General features: G+C 44.7%; 1 protein-coding gene across 2 annotated transcripts in view; it reads right to left on the bottom strand.

Moving 5' to 3' along the window:
* The window catches only part of NTF3 (neurotrophin 3), a 69,640-nt gene extending 63,679 nt beyond the window's left edge, over positions 1–5,961 (bottom strand). Inside the window, exon 1 of one of the 2 annotated variants that reach the window (XM_046012787.1) lies at positions 5,789–5,961. In XM_046012787.1, the coding sequence (XP_045868743.1) occupies positions 5,789–5,827 (39 nt within the window). In that variant the 5' untranslated portion in view covers positions 5,828–5,961. Of the gene's footprint in view, positions 1–3,936; positions 4,193–5,788 lie in introns of those variants that run through there. The other variant, XM_046012786.1, reaches the window with a different exon arrangement.
* Positions 5,962–19,735: the final 13,774 nt, after the last annotated feature.

Consider the following 19,735-nt stretch of genomic DNA (forward strand, 5'->3'; position numbering starts at 1 on the left):
TGAGTTTTACTTAAAATTAAGCTAGGACCTCAAAGTGACAGCTTCGATGTCACAAATTTAAAACTGTCAGGAGTCAACTAAAGTCTCCCCCGTTATATGCCCTCATGTGATTAGAACCTAATAAATGAGGTTCCCTTTCACCTGGTCCAGGTAAGCCGGTATGTGTAGCCAGAAGCCCACCCTCCTTGTGGTCTGAGGAAGTTACCTCACTAGCCATCCTAAGGTACAAACGCCACCAGACTTCACCTTTCCTTCACTTCCCAAATGCTCCCGGAAGCCTACAGCTCTTGTTCTACGTATACGTTTTACACTTAAAATACACATCTGAGCATCCAAGACAATTCTCATCTTTCCTCAGGCACAAAGAATTCCTGCAAAAACGTATGCCCTACCCCCTCGCGAGGGCCGGGACATGTATGCCTCTTACCCTCAGGCTCTAGCTTTCTCTCAGTCACTTAACCTCAGCCTCACGCTGCGCGCATGCGTGTGCCCAAGCCCACGCACATACACGCACACCGGGTTAGCTGTATGCTTACAGTCCAGAAAACATCAAAGTGAACAAACACTCCCAAGCCGCATCCTCCCTGATCCCAGCTTCTCTGTCACCAGCTCCACATATCAAGTCTCATTCTTGCTAGTGAGACCTGCACATTCCCAGAAACTCAATCCTCTGCTGTATCAGGACCTGCCTTCTGACCTGAATTGTGGCACCCGCCCCAATCATCAGCCCACACCCCCTACAAGAAATAGTCACACCCCTCAGTTGCCTCCCCAGCGCATAAAACCATACATCATTCTTATCGTTATGCCCCATTTTTACTTAACCACAGATACATTTCAAGTCAGCTTCCCTTTGGCCCCCAAGATCCATAAACATCTCTAGAAACTGAATTACAGTTCTTGAAGAAACCTCAGCTAGCATCCAGCTCTCTTCGCTCCTTTTGGCAAAACTGCAGCAGTCAGCTGAGTCCAAGAAGGAATTTTTCCAGGGCACTGTGCCATGCACCAGTACCCAGCAATGGACTCAGCATCCTGTAGGCATTCCATAAATTTTAATTACTAATCAATATTAACTGGTGACAATGAATTCCCTTATTAAATAAGCAACCCATCATCCAGCATAATATAACACGTGTCTCTGTCCCCAGGCGTGCAAAATGTATTCCTCCCCTCACTCCAGTCTTAAGTAGATATTCTCCCCGATCCTTACCTAGTGCCAACACACAGGACTCTTCCCCTTAAATGTATACCTCTCATTCTAAGCCTTCTCCAATTCCTTCCTCTCTGAGGAGGTACAGAGGGGCAGAAGGCAAAAACCAACACAGCCTCCTTCTCTGCAAATGCCTTGTTTCTCCATAATGAGTGCCTGAGCCCATTTTCCTATCCCCTGGCTACCCAGTGCCATCCTAGCGGAATTTCCCCTTGCACACTCTTAAAGTTCACACTCTTTTCCCCACGGAAAGTCTTCCCCCACCCCACCCCCACACACATCCCTTTGATAATCTTCAGGAGGCCAACTTTCCAGACACGTCCACCTTTCGCTCCTCCACACAGCAACCCTCCCATGCCACACCCACTCCATGTGTCTGTGCAGACATGCACAAGCCATCTGTCTTCGACACACTGTACCTCTCCTCCTGCTCTGACACCCTTCACAGGCACAGATTTCTCATTAGCTACACCTATGTTCCCACATGCTCTCATCTCCTGCCAGTCACACATATGCCCATCCAACAGACTCCCCAGAAACATACACCTCCACGGCACACCCAACAGGGTAGAGCTCCGGCTCTCTGACCACCCGCAGTACACACCCTGCTGCGGAGACTTTCCAGAAACCTCCTTCCTTGACCACACAGAGCACCCAAGTGGCCTGGATCTCCCCCCTCCCCTCCCCCCAGGAAAGCAGACCCCATTCACACAGAACCCAGTCCTCCACTTCCAGCTACAAGCCAGTCCTTACCAAGGCAAAATCTCACACACTCCTTGCTGCAGGCCCGAAGACTTGGTGTTTTCCTCCCACACTGTTCACAGAGCCTGCTTTCTCTTCGTCTCCCCCCAACTCCCAACACCATACCCAGGTCTAAGTGTCTGAGCCCAAGGCAGAGGTGGTTGGATTTTGTCCCCTGAATTCTACCTCTCAACTTTCTTTGTGCAACATGTCAGGAAGGAATTGGGGGCTGGGGGGGGGGGCGGTCAGCTGAATATACTGGAGAATTTCTGAGTGTAGGGAAAACAGAAGGGATTGCAAAGTTCCCTCTCTGTTACAACTTTCTCCCCTCCTGATGTTTAGGGCAGAGGGTTTACATATTTCTCTTGCTCTCTGTTCTGGAGGGTGGGAGAGGGCATCTCTTTATGAAAAAGCAGGTCGTCCAGAATATTCTCTAATAGGTGAGTTACAAACAAGAGGCTCCAGGAGGGACACCCACCCCCGTTTAGGCCACCCCTCCCAGCTCCTGCCCTCAGCTCTTCTCACACATAAACAAGTCCCCCCCGCGCGGTGTCCCAGCTCTCCAACTCTGAGCCCAGCGCTCAGGCTGCGTCCAGGCTGCGCCTCCACTCTGACTCTGAACCTGCCACCCGCCGCCAGAGGTCGAAAGGAGGCGGTCTAATTCGATGTTTTCCCCCACCTGGAGTACCTCCAGACACGCGGGGTGGGGGGATGTACTTCTTACCGGTTGGCAGCCCTCACCCGGTTGAGCGCGAGGTTCTCAGCTCCATGCGTTTGAAACGCAGCCGAGGAACGCAGCAGCCACCCCCCCCCCCCCCCGCCCCCAAACAGCAGCGCCTCCTCGCCGCCGGGCACCCACTTGTGCCCGAAAGCAACAAGCAGCGTCCCCTCCCCCACCTTAACCCCTCCTTTCCCGAACCTTCAACTCTCAAGCGTCCCAGATTTCATTTAGAGTGTGAGCAGCGCTTTGGGGCAATGGGGTAATTTGGCCCACCCGGGATCCTTCTGACTCCAACCTAGCTCTGCCAGTCCCTGGTCTCCCAGCCTTCCCACACCTCCGCCTCAAATTCCTAGAGATGGCCTGGAGAAATCGCGAAGAATTCCGCAGGGACGTCCTGGCCAGCTTCCCTGCTGCTCCCCTGCGGGGTCCCAGATGAGCCGGCTGCGCGCGGAGCTCCAACATCTACGCAGAGACCCAGGGTGGGGTAGCCACAAGGTGGGCGCTGGCCACCACGAACCCGGGGTGCGTGGCCTTTGCCAAGAAAAGCTTTCGGAAGAGGTAGGGTACTCCAGGACAGGTACGCCGCGCACGGCGAGGAGTTGCAACTCCCCTAACTGGGAAGCCTGCGCCCAGGTCGTGAGCTCCGAGTCCCCTCCCCCAGCCCACTCCCGGGCCCGGGGAGGGGGAGGCGTGCGGGGAACCCCGAGCTCTGGGGAGCCGGGCACCGAGGGCGTGCTGGGGAACAGCCGCGGCACACTCGCGTCTTTCCCGCGCGGGATCTGTCTGCCACCCCCTTTTGTTACGGGATGCGCGGGGAGCCCTCTCTTGCAGGAGCAGACGGGTGTGTTGGTTGGGGGTTGGGGGCCAGTTCTGCTGAATCCCTTTGCTGCCCTTCCGTCGTCCCTATTTCCCCTCGCCTCCGCCCCCATTTCCAATCCAGGTCCCTTAAACCTGATCACTTTCCCAGATATTGGGCGTTTTTTTTTTTGGGGGGTAGCCGAGGGACCGGAGAAGAGGTGGGGAGGAGTGTCCGTGTGTGTATGTTTGTGGTGGGGAGGGGGTGGCTGCGGTCGCGCCTGGGCCTGGGCAGATCCCAGCGCAAACTTCGGGGAAGGCACAAGCCCGGGAAAGTGAGTGAGTGAGACCCGATGGGGGTGGGGGCGGGGTGCAGTTGGGGTCCCCCCTCGCTAGTCCACAGGAAAATCTCCCCACTTAACGCCCCCACCCTCGAACCTGCCCACCTAACGTGCCCGCCTCCCCTTACCGTGGCAGAAGTAACCATGGCATCCGTGTGACTGTTTCCAGGGACGTCGACATGAAGAGAAAGGTGGACGCGAGCTCGGTCATTCAAAGTCTCCCCCACCCCGCCGCAGCCACTACCCAGCAGGGGAAAAAAAGAGAAGAAGAAAGAAAGAAAGGAAAGGGAAGAAAGTAGTTGCGCCGGGCTCTCTCGCGGGGCCGCGCGCGGAGCTGCTCGATAGGGAGAGGAGCCTTCAACTCTGAGTCCCGTGAACATAATCTGCGCGGTTATAACCAGCCAACCCGGCCAGATGGCTCCGCGCTCAGCGCCTTAACCCCTTCCGTGCCGCGCCGCCCGCCCCCGCGCCGGGCCGCGCGTTTCGCCTGCCCGAGCCCCTAAGCCCCTGCGGCTTGGGGCTGGGGACCCAATGGGGCAACGGGGTCATTTCTCCTAGCCTGTCTTAAAACAACAACAACAAAACAACAACAAAAACTTCTAAATTAATGGTATACTTCAGTATCCCCTTTTTAGAGACCCAGGGGGAAAAAAGAAAACGAAATATTCATTTTTTCACTACATTTTACATGCTCATGTCTTCAGCCTGTCTTATTTGTTCTTTTTCTTGAAAAAAATTCTTTTAAATTTTCTTTTTCTTTTCTTTTTATTTAAGATTTTCCTCTCTAGGCAGAAGGGCCTTTCTTGCCCCTTCCCCCTGGCGGCTTGGGGCTACTGTGCAAACTCCTCCTCCAAACCTTAGACCCTTCCAGCTCTAGATCTCTCCCCACCTCCTATCAAGCCCACCCGTCACTCCTTCCCCCACCCCACAACACGAACACGCCCAAGGACAATCCTTCCCCAGCGAAATCGCTGCTCCCAGGGACCAGTACCCAGGACGCTGTGCAGGCCGTCAAAGACAGCGAGTCAGAGAGGTAGGGGGCGGGGGTCAGGGGGACCAAGGAAGGGGTGGCCCTGTGTGTATGTGTGTGTGTGTGTTTGCGTGAGCGTGAACGCGAACGTGGAAGAGAGAGGGAGGAAGGATCGAAGACTCCCATTTGACCCAGATACCGACTTCCAAGCCCCTTCCTTCCAAACTAGGATGGGGCCCTGCCGCTGAGCACCCATCCAGCACCCACCAGTCTGCACGCGGGGACAGCGCGGGGAAGCAGAAAAGGCAAGCCACAAACAAACCTCTTAGTAGCGCTCCCAAAGTAGTGACGCTCACTCCCCCGGAGATTATTCGGGGAAAGGATGGGAGGGAGGGGACAAAATCTCTTATTTCGCGATAATTTTAGCTGCCCATTAGACCCCACTTGTTCTGAGATCGTTCTCTCTAAATTTACCGAGTTAAGTCATCTTTCTTTCGTCCATTTGCCATCGAGAGAAGTGGCGGGGGTGGGGTCGGGGTGTCGCTTAGGGGTCAAGGAGAAATCTAGAGCCTCTGAGCAGAGTTTTGAGCTCCTGACCCCCTCCGAGGGCAGCTCCCCGGGCGTGGCGGACTCCCATCTCCCGGCCCCCCACCACTTCCTCCCTGTAGCCTCTGCCACCCTTCGCCCCTATCTCTCGCCAGGACATTTTGACTCAGGAGCGATTGGGGGAGGGGAGCAAGTATGTATCCGGTCTAGTCCCTACCCTGCCATTCCAGGTGTCTAAGAAGCAACCCACTCAATGTTTCAGCCGGGGTCCAGGTTCAAAAAAAAAAAAAAAAAAAAAAAAATCCAAATTCTTTGAACTTGTTTGAGAATTTGGTCAAACAAGGAGAAGCATTGGCAATGTCCTACCAGATCAGGCCAAGGTGGATGCAGAGAGAGGCGGCGGGGTCCGGGAGGAGGTAGGAAGGGATATGGAGCCTGGGGGCTGCGTACTAGATAGATTGTACCTGCCTCATCATTATCCTGGCAGATGGAGGCTGCCACATCGAAAAACGGCCGGAATGGCCCACTGAGGCCCAGGGGCGGAGCTCCCGCAGTCCCTGGGAAGAGTGGGGTCCTCCTTCAGTGCCGGCCTTCTGCCAAAAAGTCGAGGTCTTCCTCCGGACCAGATTAAGCTGCGGAGTTGTTTCCTCCACTGGGCACACAGCACCATGAAGGTTTGGATTGGGCGTGATCTGCTGGGTTCTGGTTTTCTCCTTCTGCTCCGGCCCGCCTCCCTGCCCTCCCCCACTTCCAGCACTTCACCCCCACCTCCTCTGTCAAAGGAGGGATTCAGGCCCAGTTTGAGCTCCACTGGCTAAGGTCCAGGGGCTCTTTTCTGGAGCTCCAGGTCCACCGGTAACCCAGGATTTGCAGGGAAAGAGTTGGTTGGTTCCTGCTGCAGTGAGGAAGGGGTTAAAAACATGTGCGGGCTGATCCGCCTGCAGCTCCTCGGTCACTGGCAGTCTGGAGGGAGGAGGGGAAGGGAGGGGGCAAACTTAAATTTGAAAAATCAGAAGAAAAAAAAAAAAAGAAGAAAAGGCAGCAGTGAGTTTAAGACCCGATTTGTTCTGCAGATGCCTTGCACGGACTGGCGGCCACAGTTTGCCAGGACCTAGGCAATCCCTGGAAGAGTTTGTATTGTTTTCTGACTCGGGGTTGGGGGGGGTTGTTCTGTGCTGGTGGGTCTGTCTTTGCGTGCAATCAACACGCCTTGTAATATGAGAGGTGACACCTTAATCTTGCCAAATATGTGTGGTGCCTTGGGGGGGGGGGGGGTTGCAGAGGGAAGGGCTGAGGGAAGGAGAGAAGGAGAGAGAGAGAGAAGCAGACAGAAACCAAGAGTAAAAGAGGCATTTTCTTCACTTTTTCCAAATGGAGAGCTACTGGTCCTTTCCTTTGTGAAAGACCTTTTTTAGACAATCTCCCCGAGCAAGCAAGCTGCCTTTCCCTTCACTGTTTTCCTTTCTATTTCAGAGCTGAAGATTCTCTTCTCTCTAAAGAAGACTAGGGACAGTTGCCCAGGTCTCTCTCTTGACTTCCAAGAGCATAGCAAGGTGATCAAAGAAGGCGGTCAGAGAAAGGAGTAGAAATCATATATATTCTTTAAAAGAGTACAAGATGATTGCATATAATGTGATGCATTTTGGAACTGCAGAACATTGGGGCTTCTAAGCAAATCCGTTTTTTCTAAATAGAGGAAGACCTTAATGGTACAGATAGCTCAAGCAAAGAACAGAACTAGGAAGTAAGCTGATGAGCTCATGCCCCATAGACAGTGCTGGGTGTGGAAGTCCATCCAGGACTAGGTCTTTTCTGATTCGCCAGGTAATTGCCTCTCTCCAAACTGACTCCTTTGTCATGGCCTTGGCTGTCTGTCCATCTGTTGACTGTATGTTTAGGTTGCTAAACTTTCTTTTTCTCCCTGCTGCTTCTGAGTGTAGGGCCTGACTCCTGAAAGTTGTTTGTGAGGGCAGAAATTAGATCTAGTGATTGAAAGCCCCCTTTCAAAACCTCTTAAAGCAGATTTCTAGAGCGTGCCTTCTGCCCACCCTTATCTTTTGCAATAGCACCACTCTGTGGTTGAAATACTGAACAGAAACGAAATGGAAATGGGAGAATGAATCATGCCTTTACCTTGTGAAATACAGTATTGATGTTTCAGTTAAATGGCCTGTGTGTTGTGGGGTGGCGGGGGTGGGGGTGGGGGGGTGATTGCTCAGCATGTGGCAAAGGAGGGCGTCTTGGGCAGTAACTGGATGTGGTTAATTCATTATGACATGGTGACCCAAGAAATGAGAGTCTTGGGCCTAATGGCCTCCAAGGACCCTTTCCTCTGTGACCACATGTGGCAAAGACAAGCTCAGTTCTTTGCCCCAGCACGGCAGAGCTAGCCTTGAATGTTTGTCCTCTACCTTTGTGGGGTTTTTTCTTTCTTTCTTTTTTTTTTTTTTTCTGTCTTAGATTGCTAAGCTATACTCCACACCTTAGCTCATCCTAAAGTGTTTGCAAGTTGCCTCTTCTGCTGCTGGAGGGTACTGGGGAGAGGTCTGCAGAATACTGGCACCTGCTTTCTTCTGCCCTACCCCATTCACCCCCACCCCCACTCACTTAGACATCAGCTTGAGCTCCCGGAGCTGGAAAGTCTATGTTTCTGAAACAATTAAAGTGCCTGCAAAAGGTATTTGCATAGGGACTGGGAATTTAAGGGCCCAGGAAGACTGTGTGTTACCTTGGCTCCGGCATTCAGAAGACTCCTGGCTGCCCACCCATTACTACACACACTGTAACTATAGCATTAGTAACCAACAGCCGCATGAGCTGTCCTGGCAATTAGCTACTCCGCCCAAATGCCCTGAAGAGTCATGGGAACCATTCTTCTTCCTTTTTTTTTTTCCTCCCCAAAGTGGGTGCAGATGTCTGCAGAAACTGAGTGACTTTATGTTTATTTAACGAACCCAGATCCTCCCTAAAATGTTCATCATCTTGAGAAAGCCAGCTTTGCTGCTATCAACATTGATAAATGTTGATAAAACAGAGCAATGAGATGGATCAAATTCTGTCAGCCTCTGTGTCCCTTCCCCGCATTTAGTAGTTAAGAAAACTGAGGCTCTGGCTTCTCCATGAATTTCCCCAGGAAAACAAACAAACAAACAAACCCCCCCAAAACAAAACCAAAAGCCCTCACAGTAACAGATCAGGAAGTAGAACTCATCCAAAGAGTGGTTCTTGGAATTGTACAAACCTGGGTTCTGTGCTCCCTCCTTTGCTGGTAACTGTGTGTCTTTGACAGGTCGCTGAACTTCTCAGAAGTTGTCCGTAATTGGTAGAAACAATGCCAGCCTCATAGGAGTATTATGGGGAGCACACGAATTAATTAATTTAAAACGCCCAGCACAGTGTCAGGCACAATAAACGCACCAGTTCCCAATCTGATAGTCCTCCTATCGGAAGACGGCCAGCTATGCTGGGAGGCAGAGGGGATCTTAGCTTCCCTCTGGAATATCCTCTTTGTTACTTGTAAGCCGTCTTGAAACATTTCCCTAATGTAGCTTCATGGTTATATATTTTTCCCTTGGACAAAGACAGAAAGAAATTAGCAAACTGACGTGGTGAACATTTTTAGAATTTATATGTTTCCCGGCGTGGACCTCAGAGAGCGTGAAAGGCATAGTTGAGGGATTTCAGAATCTCATCTTATTCATTCTGTCTCTAAGGCAGGACTGCCTCATCATGTAAGAGGAAATTCCACCATGTCCTTCAACTTGTAACAGATTGCCTAGTATATTATTGGTTTGTTGTTACTGCTAATTATGTTCTAGAGCTTACATTGAACAATATGATGAATTACGTTGAATAACAATGGATCAACTCATTTTGTGGACTAGCATACATATTCATAATTATGTTTCAAGAAATTACCCATAATGATAGAGGGAAGGTATGTATTCCTACCACACAGGTGGATATAGAAATCATAATAAAGTCTCCTATTTCACCAGTCATGACATGAATTCCTCGCCACCCTATAAATTAACTTTATGCTGCACCTAACTCCACTCATAAAAAAAAATGACATTAAGGTTTCCTAGGTAACTAATGCACTTCCAAAGGGAATAGGCCTCAGGAGACAAAGAGGGCAGGGAAAGGATGGGGGTGGGGAAGGAAAGAAAAAGAAAAAAAAAAAACATTAGCTTAGGCGCATGTGCCATAAACAAAATATTTCATGGGGGGAAGAACTCATAAAGTTTTATTGCTTGGGCTTGAAATAGATATGGCACTGCCATTAATTCCATCTTCGGACAGTAAAATACTCAATAGGCTAGCCTTCCCACTAGGGATGCCAGCATCTCCTCTTTGAGGTTCAGATTAACAAAAGGTGAGAGTCATCAGTCCCTTACATTCATCTGCTAAGCTGTGTCCACTCACCAGCCAGCTGATTCTTGAGCCCTTTATGGTTGTATTTAGACATAACCAAATGTTGAGATGAACGTGAAAAATTGGATTGCTTTGGATGTTTCAAAGTATGCAGATGCTTTTAATCTTACAGACTCTGAGAACCTTGGAGCAGGTATGTTAGCCTCAGGAGAGGGCTGGCACCCCAGGGTTGAAGTGACAGGGTCCAGGTCCTGTTTCCAACCACCCTACTCCTACCTGGTGGTCTTTTTACCCTGGCTTCCTTCTTTTAGGGAAAGGTCTGGATGCTAATGAACTCTTGAATGCTTAGGAGGAAGTGAAAGATTAAGATGGAGTGTAGGTTTTCATTTATGCTGTAAGAATTTTGAGCAATTCTGAAAGACCATGCAATCCGGAGAAGGTCTATGGGCTGGAGACTGGAAGAACGAGAATGTGAGCTAACTTTGGCAATGCTTTGTGAGCTACGGGAAATCACTGAGCTTTTCAGTGTCTTGGTTTTACTGTGTTTAAAAGGGACTTAACCTCATTTTCTTGTATAACTGGAAATATAAATAAGAAAGTAAAGAAATTTGAATACAGTTGGGAGTTTTGTATTATCTGCTTTGAACCTACAATAGCCCAGAGTAACTGATCTCAGTGGGTGGAAACTCAAACTGGTTGTAAGTCACAGCCAGGTGATTTCTTTGTGTCAAGTGTGGTGAGTTTCCCTGGTGATTCCCATAGCAGAAGTGTTCCTGCCCGTTACCACTGGGACAGTCAATGTTGAGATGCAGCCTGCCTTTTGCATGTTCTATGCCCTGCTGAAGAAAGGACACGAGATGCAGGTTCATGGCTGAAAAGTTGAAAACCAGCACTGTTTGCATCACACAATACCTTCCATTGGGGATTGAAGTCATTTTGGGATTTGCTCTGGCTGGGTCCTTGGTGTGGGACTGAGGAGTAGAAAAATCTCTGCCCATGCCCTCCATTTACTAACTTTATTGGGTACTAAAGGGTGGGGAGACTCTGGGAAGCAAACATGTAGCAATCCAAATTTGCAGGTTTCCCAAGGATTTAAGGCTAAGTAAGATGGAGACCCAGGTCTTCTCACCCTCACCCAGTCTAGCCATGTGTATGACAACATATGATAACATGTCCTGTGAATATTCTCTTCCAACACATCTCTCCCCAGAATTCAAGGCTTGGGTTACCCGACAAATGTCACTTCACCCATCCTCCTGACCCCAAGATCAGTTCTCACTTACCACTGACAAGATAGGTACAAACTATATGGGATGGGTTGGTGGGCAAGGAATGTTCTTTCTATTATCCATGTATCCTTGAAAACATTCTCTCCACTCCAGTGGTCTAGGAAAACTGAGGAAGGAGAATTAATCACAGTCTTTTACTTTATTTTTTTAAAAAGATTATTTATTTATTTGACAGACAGAGATCACAAGTAGGCAGAGAGGCAGGCAGAGAGAGAGGAGGAAGCAGGCTCCCCCGCTGAGCAGAGAGCCCAATGCAGGGCTCCATCCCAGGACCCTAAGATCATGACCTGAGCTGAAGGCAGAGGCTTTAACCCACTGAGCCACCCAGGCGCCCCACAGTCTTTTACTTTAAAGACCTTATGTCCACAGTTCCCATGAAACAGCAAAAACAGGTATTAACAGCTCTTGGGGACCAAGGAAATTTGAGTTCAAGGTAAAATAAACTTATTTACCTCTACTTTCCACAACACACACACAGAGACAGACAGATATACCCCTGTAGACAATCCATCTGATGGTTTTCTGTATTTATCAGTCAGTTCACTGACATTTCTGCTCCAGTTCTCACTCTCAGAGCAGGCTGTCCTCAGGCCTTTGTTCAGAATGCAAATGATGCTCCCGCAGGGAAGAACAGCCCAGCTGGGATCTCATAGGAACAAATGCCCAGCTCAGGAAGGAATGTTAGCAGGTGGGAACTTCTTACCAGATCACCATCATCATGATGATCACAACAGGTAGCTTTTATTGAGTGTTCGCTGAATGCTAGGTACTGTTAATAATATCAGCATAATATGCCAGGCACTGTTTCAGGCACTGCGTGTATTTGTATATGCATACACGTGTGTGTGTGTGTGTGTGTGTGTGTGTGTGTGTGTGTGTGTTAGTACTTGTCTTAGTACTGCAATAGAAACAGTGTTCATGGCTGAGGTCTTCTGTGATCTTAGGCAAGATACCTGTCCCCTTCTAGATCTCATTTTTAAAAAATCTGTAAAATAGAGATAATAATAGTAGAGATAATCAAGTAGAGATAATAACAGTACCTACTTTGTAGGGTTTTTCCTAAGGATTAAATGATAGCAGGCACTATTTTTTTTTAACATTTTATTTATTTATTTGAGAGAGAGAAAGTGTGCGGGTGAGCAGGGCAGTGGGGAGAGTGGGGAGGAGAGGGAGAGGAGGGAGAGAATCTCAAGTAGATTCCCCGCTGAGTGGGGAGCCCAACACAGGGCTCCAACCATGACCCTGAGATCATGACCTAAGCTGAAATCAAGAGTCGGATGCTTAACTGACTGAGCCACCCAGACCCCCGGTAGGTGCTATCATTATCTTCACTTTATAGAATTAAAACTGAAAAAATTGAGCCATAAAGAGTTTACATAACTTGCCCAAGTCTACATAGGTAGTAAATGAGGGTCTGAACAGAAGTTTGAACTGCGACTGTCTGTTACCTCTACACCATCCAACCTCAAGAGTGTGACATTTTAACAGATGAGGAAACTGAGGTCCAGGAGGGATGAGCAGCTTGCCTAAGCACACTCAGAGGAGCTCTGATGCCAGCCGGCTCTCTTGCCTGTGGTCCAAGACTGAGAGCAGCAGCAGCTGGGCTGTAGTGTGCATACAGGCAATTCTTCTGGGCCGAAGGGTGTCCTCGAGTGGGGAGGGAAGCAAGGAAGTGGACGATGAAGTCAAGTAGGATCAGGTCCATCTGTGGGCCCTTTGCATGCATTTCTAGGTAACTGTAACTCACACTGCAACAGTGACTTGGTACATGGGAAAAAGGACTGGTTTCAGCACTTACCCATCTCTTCAGAAGGTTCCTTTGTCAGGACACACCTGTATAACTACATGACTTCCTTGGGCCAGAGAGCTTCTACAAGCAGCAGGACAAAGCCACATGGTGTCAGGTGGCTTAGAATTCTTCTAACGGGCCAGGCCATTGACTTGGCTCCAGTGATTAAAAAGCTAATCGAAATGATATTGCTAGTGTTTGCAGCATCGAGATACACAGAAAAAAAGTTGAGTCTCAAGTCCCTCATAAGTAATACTTCTGTAAATGCCCACTTAGAAATTAGAGAGCCCTGGAGTAGAACATTATGGCAATTGATGTTTTGCTACAAATGTTTCACTTAAGTCCTGTCATTTTGCTACAAATGTTTCAATGTTTGAATTCTGTACAGTCACAAATACATAGTCATACAAATGTCTCTCCCTCTAGCATAGGCATAGACTTAAATGCCATTTAGAGCTCAATCTGAGCGGGGAAGCCAGTGTTCAAAATCTGCCTTTAATGAACTTTAAATCTGGAGCTGCTGCCAAGATAGTAAGCATGAGGCATCAGATTTGTACTTCACTGCTTCTCCATGCCCACACGAGGATAAGAGCCTGCCTTCTTCTCGCAAGGCTTAAATGATGCCAGTGGTTTTCAACAATGAGCCCAAAAGTTAGAAATTAGCTCCTTCCCAGTGAATAGAAAGAATAACATTGCAAATGATGATAACCATTATCTTTCTACCTGTATCGATCTCCTGCAATTAACTCTACGGACACCTTAAAAGTGAATGAATGGAAGAGGTACACAGCATAGTTGGAAAAAGGCTTCTATGGGTAGAAATGAATAAAACCCCTAAACCATGTCTTTTTCCCCCAGGGTTGGTAGATGAGGATGGACTCATGATTGGCAAGAGACCCACAGTATGAATCACTGGTCCACACTCTGTATCTCAAATTGGAGAACAGAGACTGGCTGCAATGTAGAATCAAGGAATGAATGACTCCTAATGACTTCTGTTCTTCCGTATTACCCACCACCTGGTTCCTCAACCTCCCCCCCCCCCTTCAAAATCCTCTGGTTGTTTTTCAGAGTCCATAGTATCTCACGGTTCATCTCCCCTTCCAGTTTCCCTCAACTCCTTCTCCTCTCCATCTCCCCATGTCCTCCATGTTATTTGTTATGCTCCACAAATAAGTGAGACCATATGATACTTGACTCTCTCTGCTTGACTTATTTCGCTCAGCATAATCTCTTCCAGTCCCGTCCATGTTGCTACAAAAGTTGGGTATTCGTCCTTTCTGATGGAGGCATAATACTCCATTGTGTATATGGACCACATCTTCCTTATCCATTCATCCGTTGAAGGGCATCTTGGTTCTTTCCACAGTTTGGCGACCGTAGCCATTGCTGCAATAAACATTGGGGTACAAATGGCCCTTCTTTTCACTACAATAGATAACATTTTTAAGACTTCACTGACATGAATCTTTTTTTTTCCCCAAAGTGTCCTTCTTGCTTTTTAAAATCTTTCCTTTGTGTTAAAGATGGCAAAGGATCAGTTTTTCTAGGGAAATATTTCTTTGGTAGATTAAAATTTTCTTCTTGCAATAAAGCAATCAATAAAACCTGGGTCAAATTATTTACTCTCCTGTTTGCCTCCTCATTTCCTTCCTTATAAAATAACTGACACTAATATCTGTCCTTGGCATTATGGATGTTAGAAGCCTAGAAGCACCCAACATATAGGATTTGAAAAGAGTCAGATATCTGCAGGGTTATTATGTAAATGAAAATGTGACTGTTCTGTAAGACTTCAAGGGGTAGAACTAGGATTGATGGCTGGAATTTACAGGGATGCAAATTTCAAGTCAAGACAAGGGTGATGGTTCTGACATAGAGAATTTCCAAAAATAGAACCAATTGCTTCATAGCTAGTGAGTTGTTTTCCTGTCATTGGACAAGCTCAGGCATAGGACCACCTTCAAACAATGTTGTGGGGGGGGGTCCACATTTGGATGGGTGAGCGAACTATGACATCTCAGTGATCTGGTCACTTTAGAAAGTACGTGCGTTCCCAAAGCATTTTGTATATATTAAGATTAACAGGTTTTTTTGATGGCACATAGATAAACATTTTAAATTACGGTAGTTATATTTAATTTGTTTCGATGTACCAATTCAAAAATTCCTTTAAAAATACATTTATTTGGGACTTTCTCTTCCGATTATAGCAGACTAAATTGTAATATACCATTCTTTTCACCAAAATACTTAGAAAACCTGGAAAACTATTTTTAAAAGCCATCTGAAGGTTCTACTTATGATATGGTTGTGTAAATCCTTCTATAGGTAACAGATACAGGCTGGGAACAAGAGAATGGGAAAGTAGGCAGATTTTCAAGGGAAGTTGACATTTCAAGAAGAGAACAAGATAGGATGAGTTTTCTGTCTTTTATAAGTTTTAGCTTGAGAGCAGTCCTCAGTTGGTGTCGCATGAAGCAGCAAAAGCTTACAGGGAGAAACAGACAATTCTCAGTGATAGCTTGAGATTTTAATACCCTTGTCTATGCATTAGTAGAACTTAAAATAATCTAAATCCCAGTAAAGGCAAAGGTGATACAATCAATCACCTTTACTTAATTGCTATTTATAGAACACTACACCCAATAAATGCAGAATACACATGCTTATCAAGCATATATGGTATGTTTACAAAGATAGTCTCTATGCTTGGTAATAAAACAAGCCATATTAGATTTAAAGAAAAAAATCATGTAGAGCATATTCTCCAACTTCAATGGATTAAACCTAAAAATCAATAAAATTAAGATGTGTAGAAACCTCTAAATAGTTAGAAATTAAGCAACACACCTTTAGCTCTTCTATAGGTCAAGGAGGAAATCACGTGGGAAATTAGAAGGTATTCTGATCTACAATAATGAAAATACAACATATCACAATCTGTGGGATGTGGATAAAACAGTGCTTAGAGGGAAAGTTACAGCTTCAAATGTTTATATTAAAAAGAAGAAAGATCTAAAAATCAATGACCAAATGTTTCACCTTAGATATCTAGGAAGAGAAGAGCAAAATAAGCCAATATAAATAGGAAGAAGGAAATTATGAAGATAAGAAAAAAAGCAATGAAATGGAAATTAACAGAGCCAAATTTTTGAAAAGATCAACAAAACTGGTTACTTCTTAGATTGGAAATGAAAGAGAAGAAAATAACCAATATTGGGAAGGAAGAGGGACTGTCGCTCAGATCCTACTAATGTTAAAAGGAGAACAGGAGACTATCATGATGAACTGTATTTTCCATACAATATTCCATACATATATTCCATACAAAATTCCATACAATAAATTTGACAACTTAGAAGAAATAGACAAAATAATTGAGCTAATACATGGTCAAATAGAATAGCTGAATAGCTTTTTAACCTACTAGAAAAATTGAATTTGTTACCATAAATCTTTCCACCAACAAAACAATAGAAAAAGATGATTTAGGGGCACCTGGGTGGCTCAGTGGATTAAAGCCTCTGCCTTCGGCTCAGGTCATGATATCAGGGTCCTGGGATCAAGCCCCACATCGGGCTTTCTGCTCAGCAAAGAGCCTGCTTCCCTTCCTCTCTCTCTGCCTGCCTCTCTGCCTACTTGTGAGCTCTGTCAAATGAATAAATAAAATCTTAAAAAAAAAAAAAGAAAAAGATGATTTAAATTTAGGGAATAGTATCATACTTAAAACACTTCATAAGTTGTTATATGTGGTCAGTGTAATGGTAATACTGAAGTTTTACAGGGACATTATTAAGAAAGGAAAAAAAGAAAGAGGAAAGAAAGAAAAAAAGAAAGAGGAGAAAGGAAAATGTGCAAGAAATAAAGAAAAAATAAACAAAATTATAGACCAATAATTTTTTTTTTAATCAATACCTGTATAGTTTATTCAGATTTCCCTTGTTTTTAAGATTTGAAATATAACCGACATGTAAGATTATATTAAGTTCAGGTGTATAGTGTAATGATTTGGTATTTGTATATATTGTGAAATGATTGCCATACTAAGTTGTGTTAACACCATTAACACACATAGATGCAAATCTTTTTTCCTGTGATAAGAAATTTTAAGATCTACTCTCTTAGCAGCTTTGACATACAGTATTATTAACTATAGTCACTATGCTGCACAGTATATGCCCATGACATTTTTTTTTTAATTTATTTATTTTTATTTGTTTATTTACAGCATAACAGTGTTCATTGTTTTGGCATCACACCCAGTGCTCCATGCAGTACGTGCCCTCCCTATTACCCACCACCTGGTTCCTCAACCTCCCAACCCCCCCACCCCCCCGCCGCCCCTTCATAACCCTCTAGTTGTTTTTCAGAGTCCATAGTCTCTCATGGTTCATCTCCCCTTCCAGTTTCCCTCAACTCCCTCTCCTCTCCATCTCCCCATGTCCTCCATGTTATTTATTATGCTCCACAAATAAGTGAGACCATATGATACTTGACTCTCTCTGCTTGACTTATTTCGCTCAGCATAATTTCTTCCAGTCCCGTCCATGTTGCTACAAAAGTTGGGTATTCGTCCTTTCTGATGGAGGCATAATACTCCATTGTGTATATGGACCACATCTTCCTTATCCATTCATCCGTTGAAGGGCATCTTGGTTCTTTCCACAGTTTGGCGACCGTAGCCATTGCTGCAATAAACATTGGGGTACAAATGGCCCTTCTTTTCACTCCATCTGTATCTTTGGGGTAAATACCCAGCAGTGCAATTGCAGGGTCATAGGGAAGCTCTATTTTTAATTTCTTCAGGAATCTCCACACTGTTCTCCAAAGTGGCTGCACTAACTTGCATTCCCACCAACAGTGTAAGAGGGTTCCCCTTTCTCCACATCCTCTCCAACACACGTTGTTTCCTGTCTTGCTAATTTTGGCCATTCTAACTGGTGTCGGGTGGTATCTCAATGTGGTTTTAATTTGAATCTCCCTGATGGCTAGTGATGATGAACATTTTTTCATGTGTCTGATAGCCATTTGTATGTCTTTGTTGGAGAAGTGTCTGTTCATATCTTCTGCCCATTTTTTGATATGATTATTTGTTTTGTGTGTGTTGAGTTTGAGAAGTTCTTTATAGATCCTGGATATCAACCTTTTGTCTGTACTGTCATTTGCAAATATCTTCTCCCATTCCGTGGGTTGCCTTTTTGTTTTGTTGACTGTTTCTTTGCTGTGCAGAAGCTTTTGATCTTGATGAAGATCAAAAGCTTCTGTCACTATTTATTAGAGGTGAACACATACTTAGCTTTGGCCCAGCAATTCCGCTACAAAATACATACTCAGTAGAAATATGTCATGCTTTTGTACCAAAAAACATGCGCAAAATGTTTGTATTGCAATATTTTAGAGACAATAGAAATGCCCCTCACCTGTGGAATGAATAAATAAATTGTAGTGTATTCATACAATGGAATACTCTACAGGAAATGAAAATTATGAATTATTGCTGCATGCAATAGATAAATCTGACTTCCAATATATTGAAGAAAAAGGGCAGACAAAAAAGTCTTACATAATACCATAATTTCATTTTTAATGAGTTGCTAAAAGATGGGATGCCTGGGTAGCTGAGTCAGTTAAGCATCTGCCTTCAGCTCAGGTCCTGGGATCGAGCTCCTTGCTCAGAATGGAACCTGCTTCTCCCTCTGCCTGCTGCTCCCCTGCTTGTGCCCTCTCACTCTCTATCTCTCTCTCTGACAAATAAATAAATAACATCTTAAAAAAAAAAATCACTTGCTAAAAGAAGCCAAACTAAGTTGTGGTTTTTGAAGTTAGGATAATGATTACCTTTGAGGATAAAAGTTTAGTGTTTAAGAAAGAGGCAGAATGAGGTCTTCTAGAGTACTGGTGATCATTTCTTGATTTGGATGATGGTTAAACAGTGTTTGCTTTTCAAAAAATTATATTTTCTGTAAACTTATATAAATATATTTATATAAATATGTTATAAACATATTTATATTATAAACATATTTATATAAATATATTTATATAAGTTTACAGAAAATATAATTTTTATATTTTTATATTTATAATAAATAAATATATTATAAATATAATAAATATGTTTATTATAAACATAACAAATATATTTATTATAAATATGTGTATATAAATAAATATATAAATGTAGTATTTTATTATAAATATATTTATAATATTTATAAATTTATATTTATATATTATGACTGGGGAACTACTCCACATGAATTTATACTTCAATATTTTTGTAAAAAAAGAAAACATCTCTCTAAATAAAACAAATTAAGCAATTTAAAGAAAAATATTGCTTATAATAGTTTTATTGATATGCCTATATGGGGAAAATATTATATGGTTAGCAAAAGATAGACGTTTGGAAAATATTGAGCTTGTAGCGACTTATATTTCACATTTCTCATTTTTGGGTGTCTTTTTGTGTCTCTTTAGTCTGGGGACAAAGGCAGAGGGAGTCTGTCCCGACATTACGTATTTCCTACCCTTCAGCCTTCTGCAGTCTGTAGGGCTGTGTCACACTAGAGAGCATCTTTTTTTTTTTTTTAATATTCACGTATTTTTATTTATTTTTATTTTTTGAAACATTTATATTTATGTTTATTTAAATCTTTGTCTGATCTCTTGAACCTCACAAAGGTACCAAACAACAGGGGAAGTTTCAAATGATGTAGCATGTCTCAGCCTCCAAGTGTAATTTAGCATGCTGCTTCTGTGAAATTCCTTCACCAGTACCGCCTTGGATAACTCCATCCTAAAAACAAGCTCCTATAGGTGAGAAAGTATAGGATAATTAAAAAGAGAAAAGAAAGGAAAAGAAAAAAAAGCAAGGAAGAAAATAAGAAGATGAATAGGAAAGTAAGGGCTGTAGAACCAAACTTGTTTTGAATCCCAATATTTTAGCCACTTTC

Source organism: Meles meles, chromosome 7, assembly GCF_922984935.1.
Source record: "Meles meles chromosome 7, mMelMel3.1 paternal haplotype, whole genome shotgun sequence".
Classification (NCBI taxonomy): domain Eukaryota; kingdom Metazoa; phylum Chordata; class Mammalia; order Carnivora; family Mustelidae; genus Meles; species Meles meles.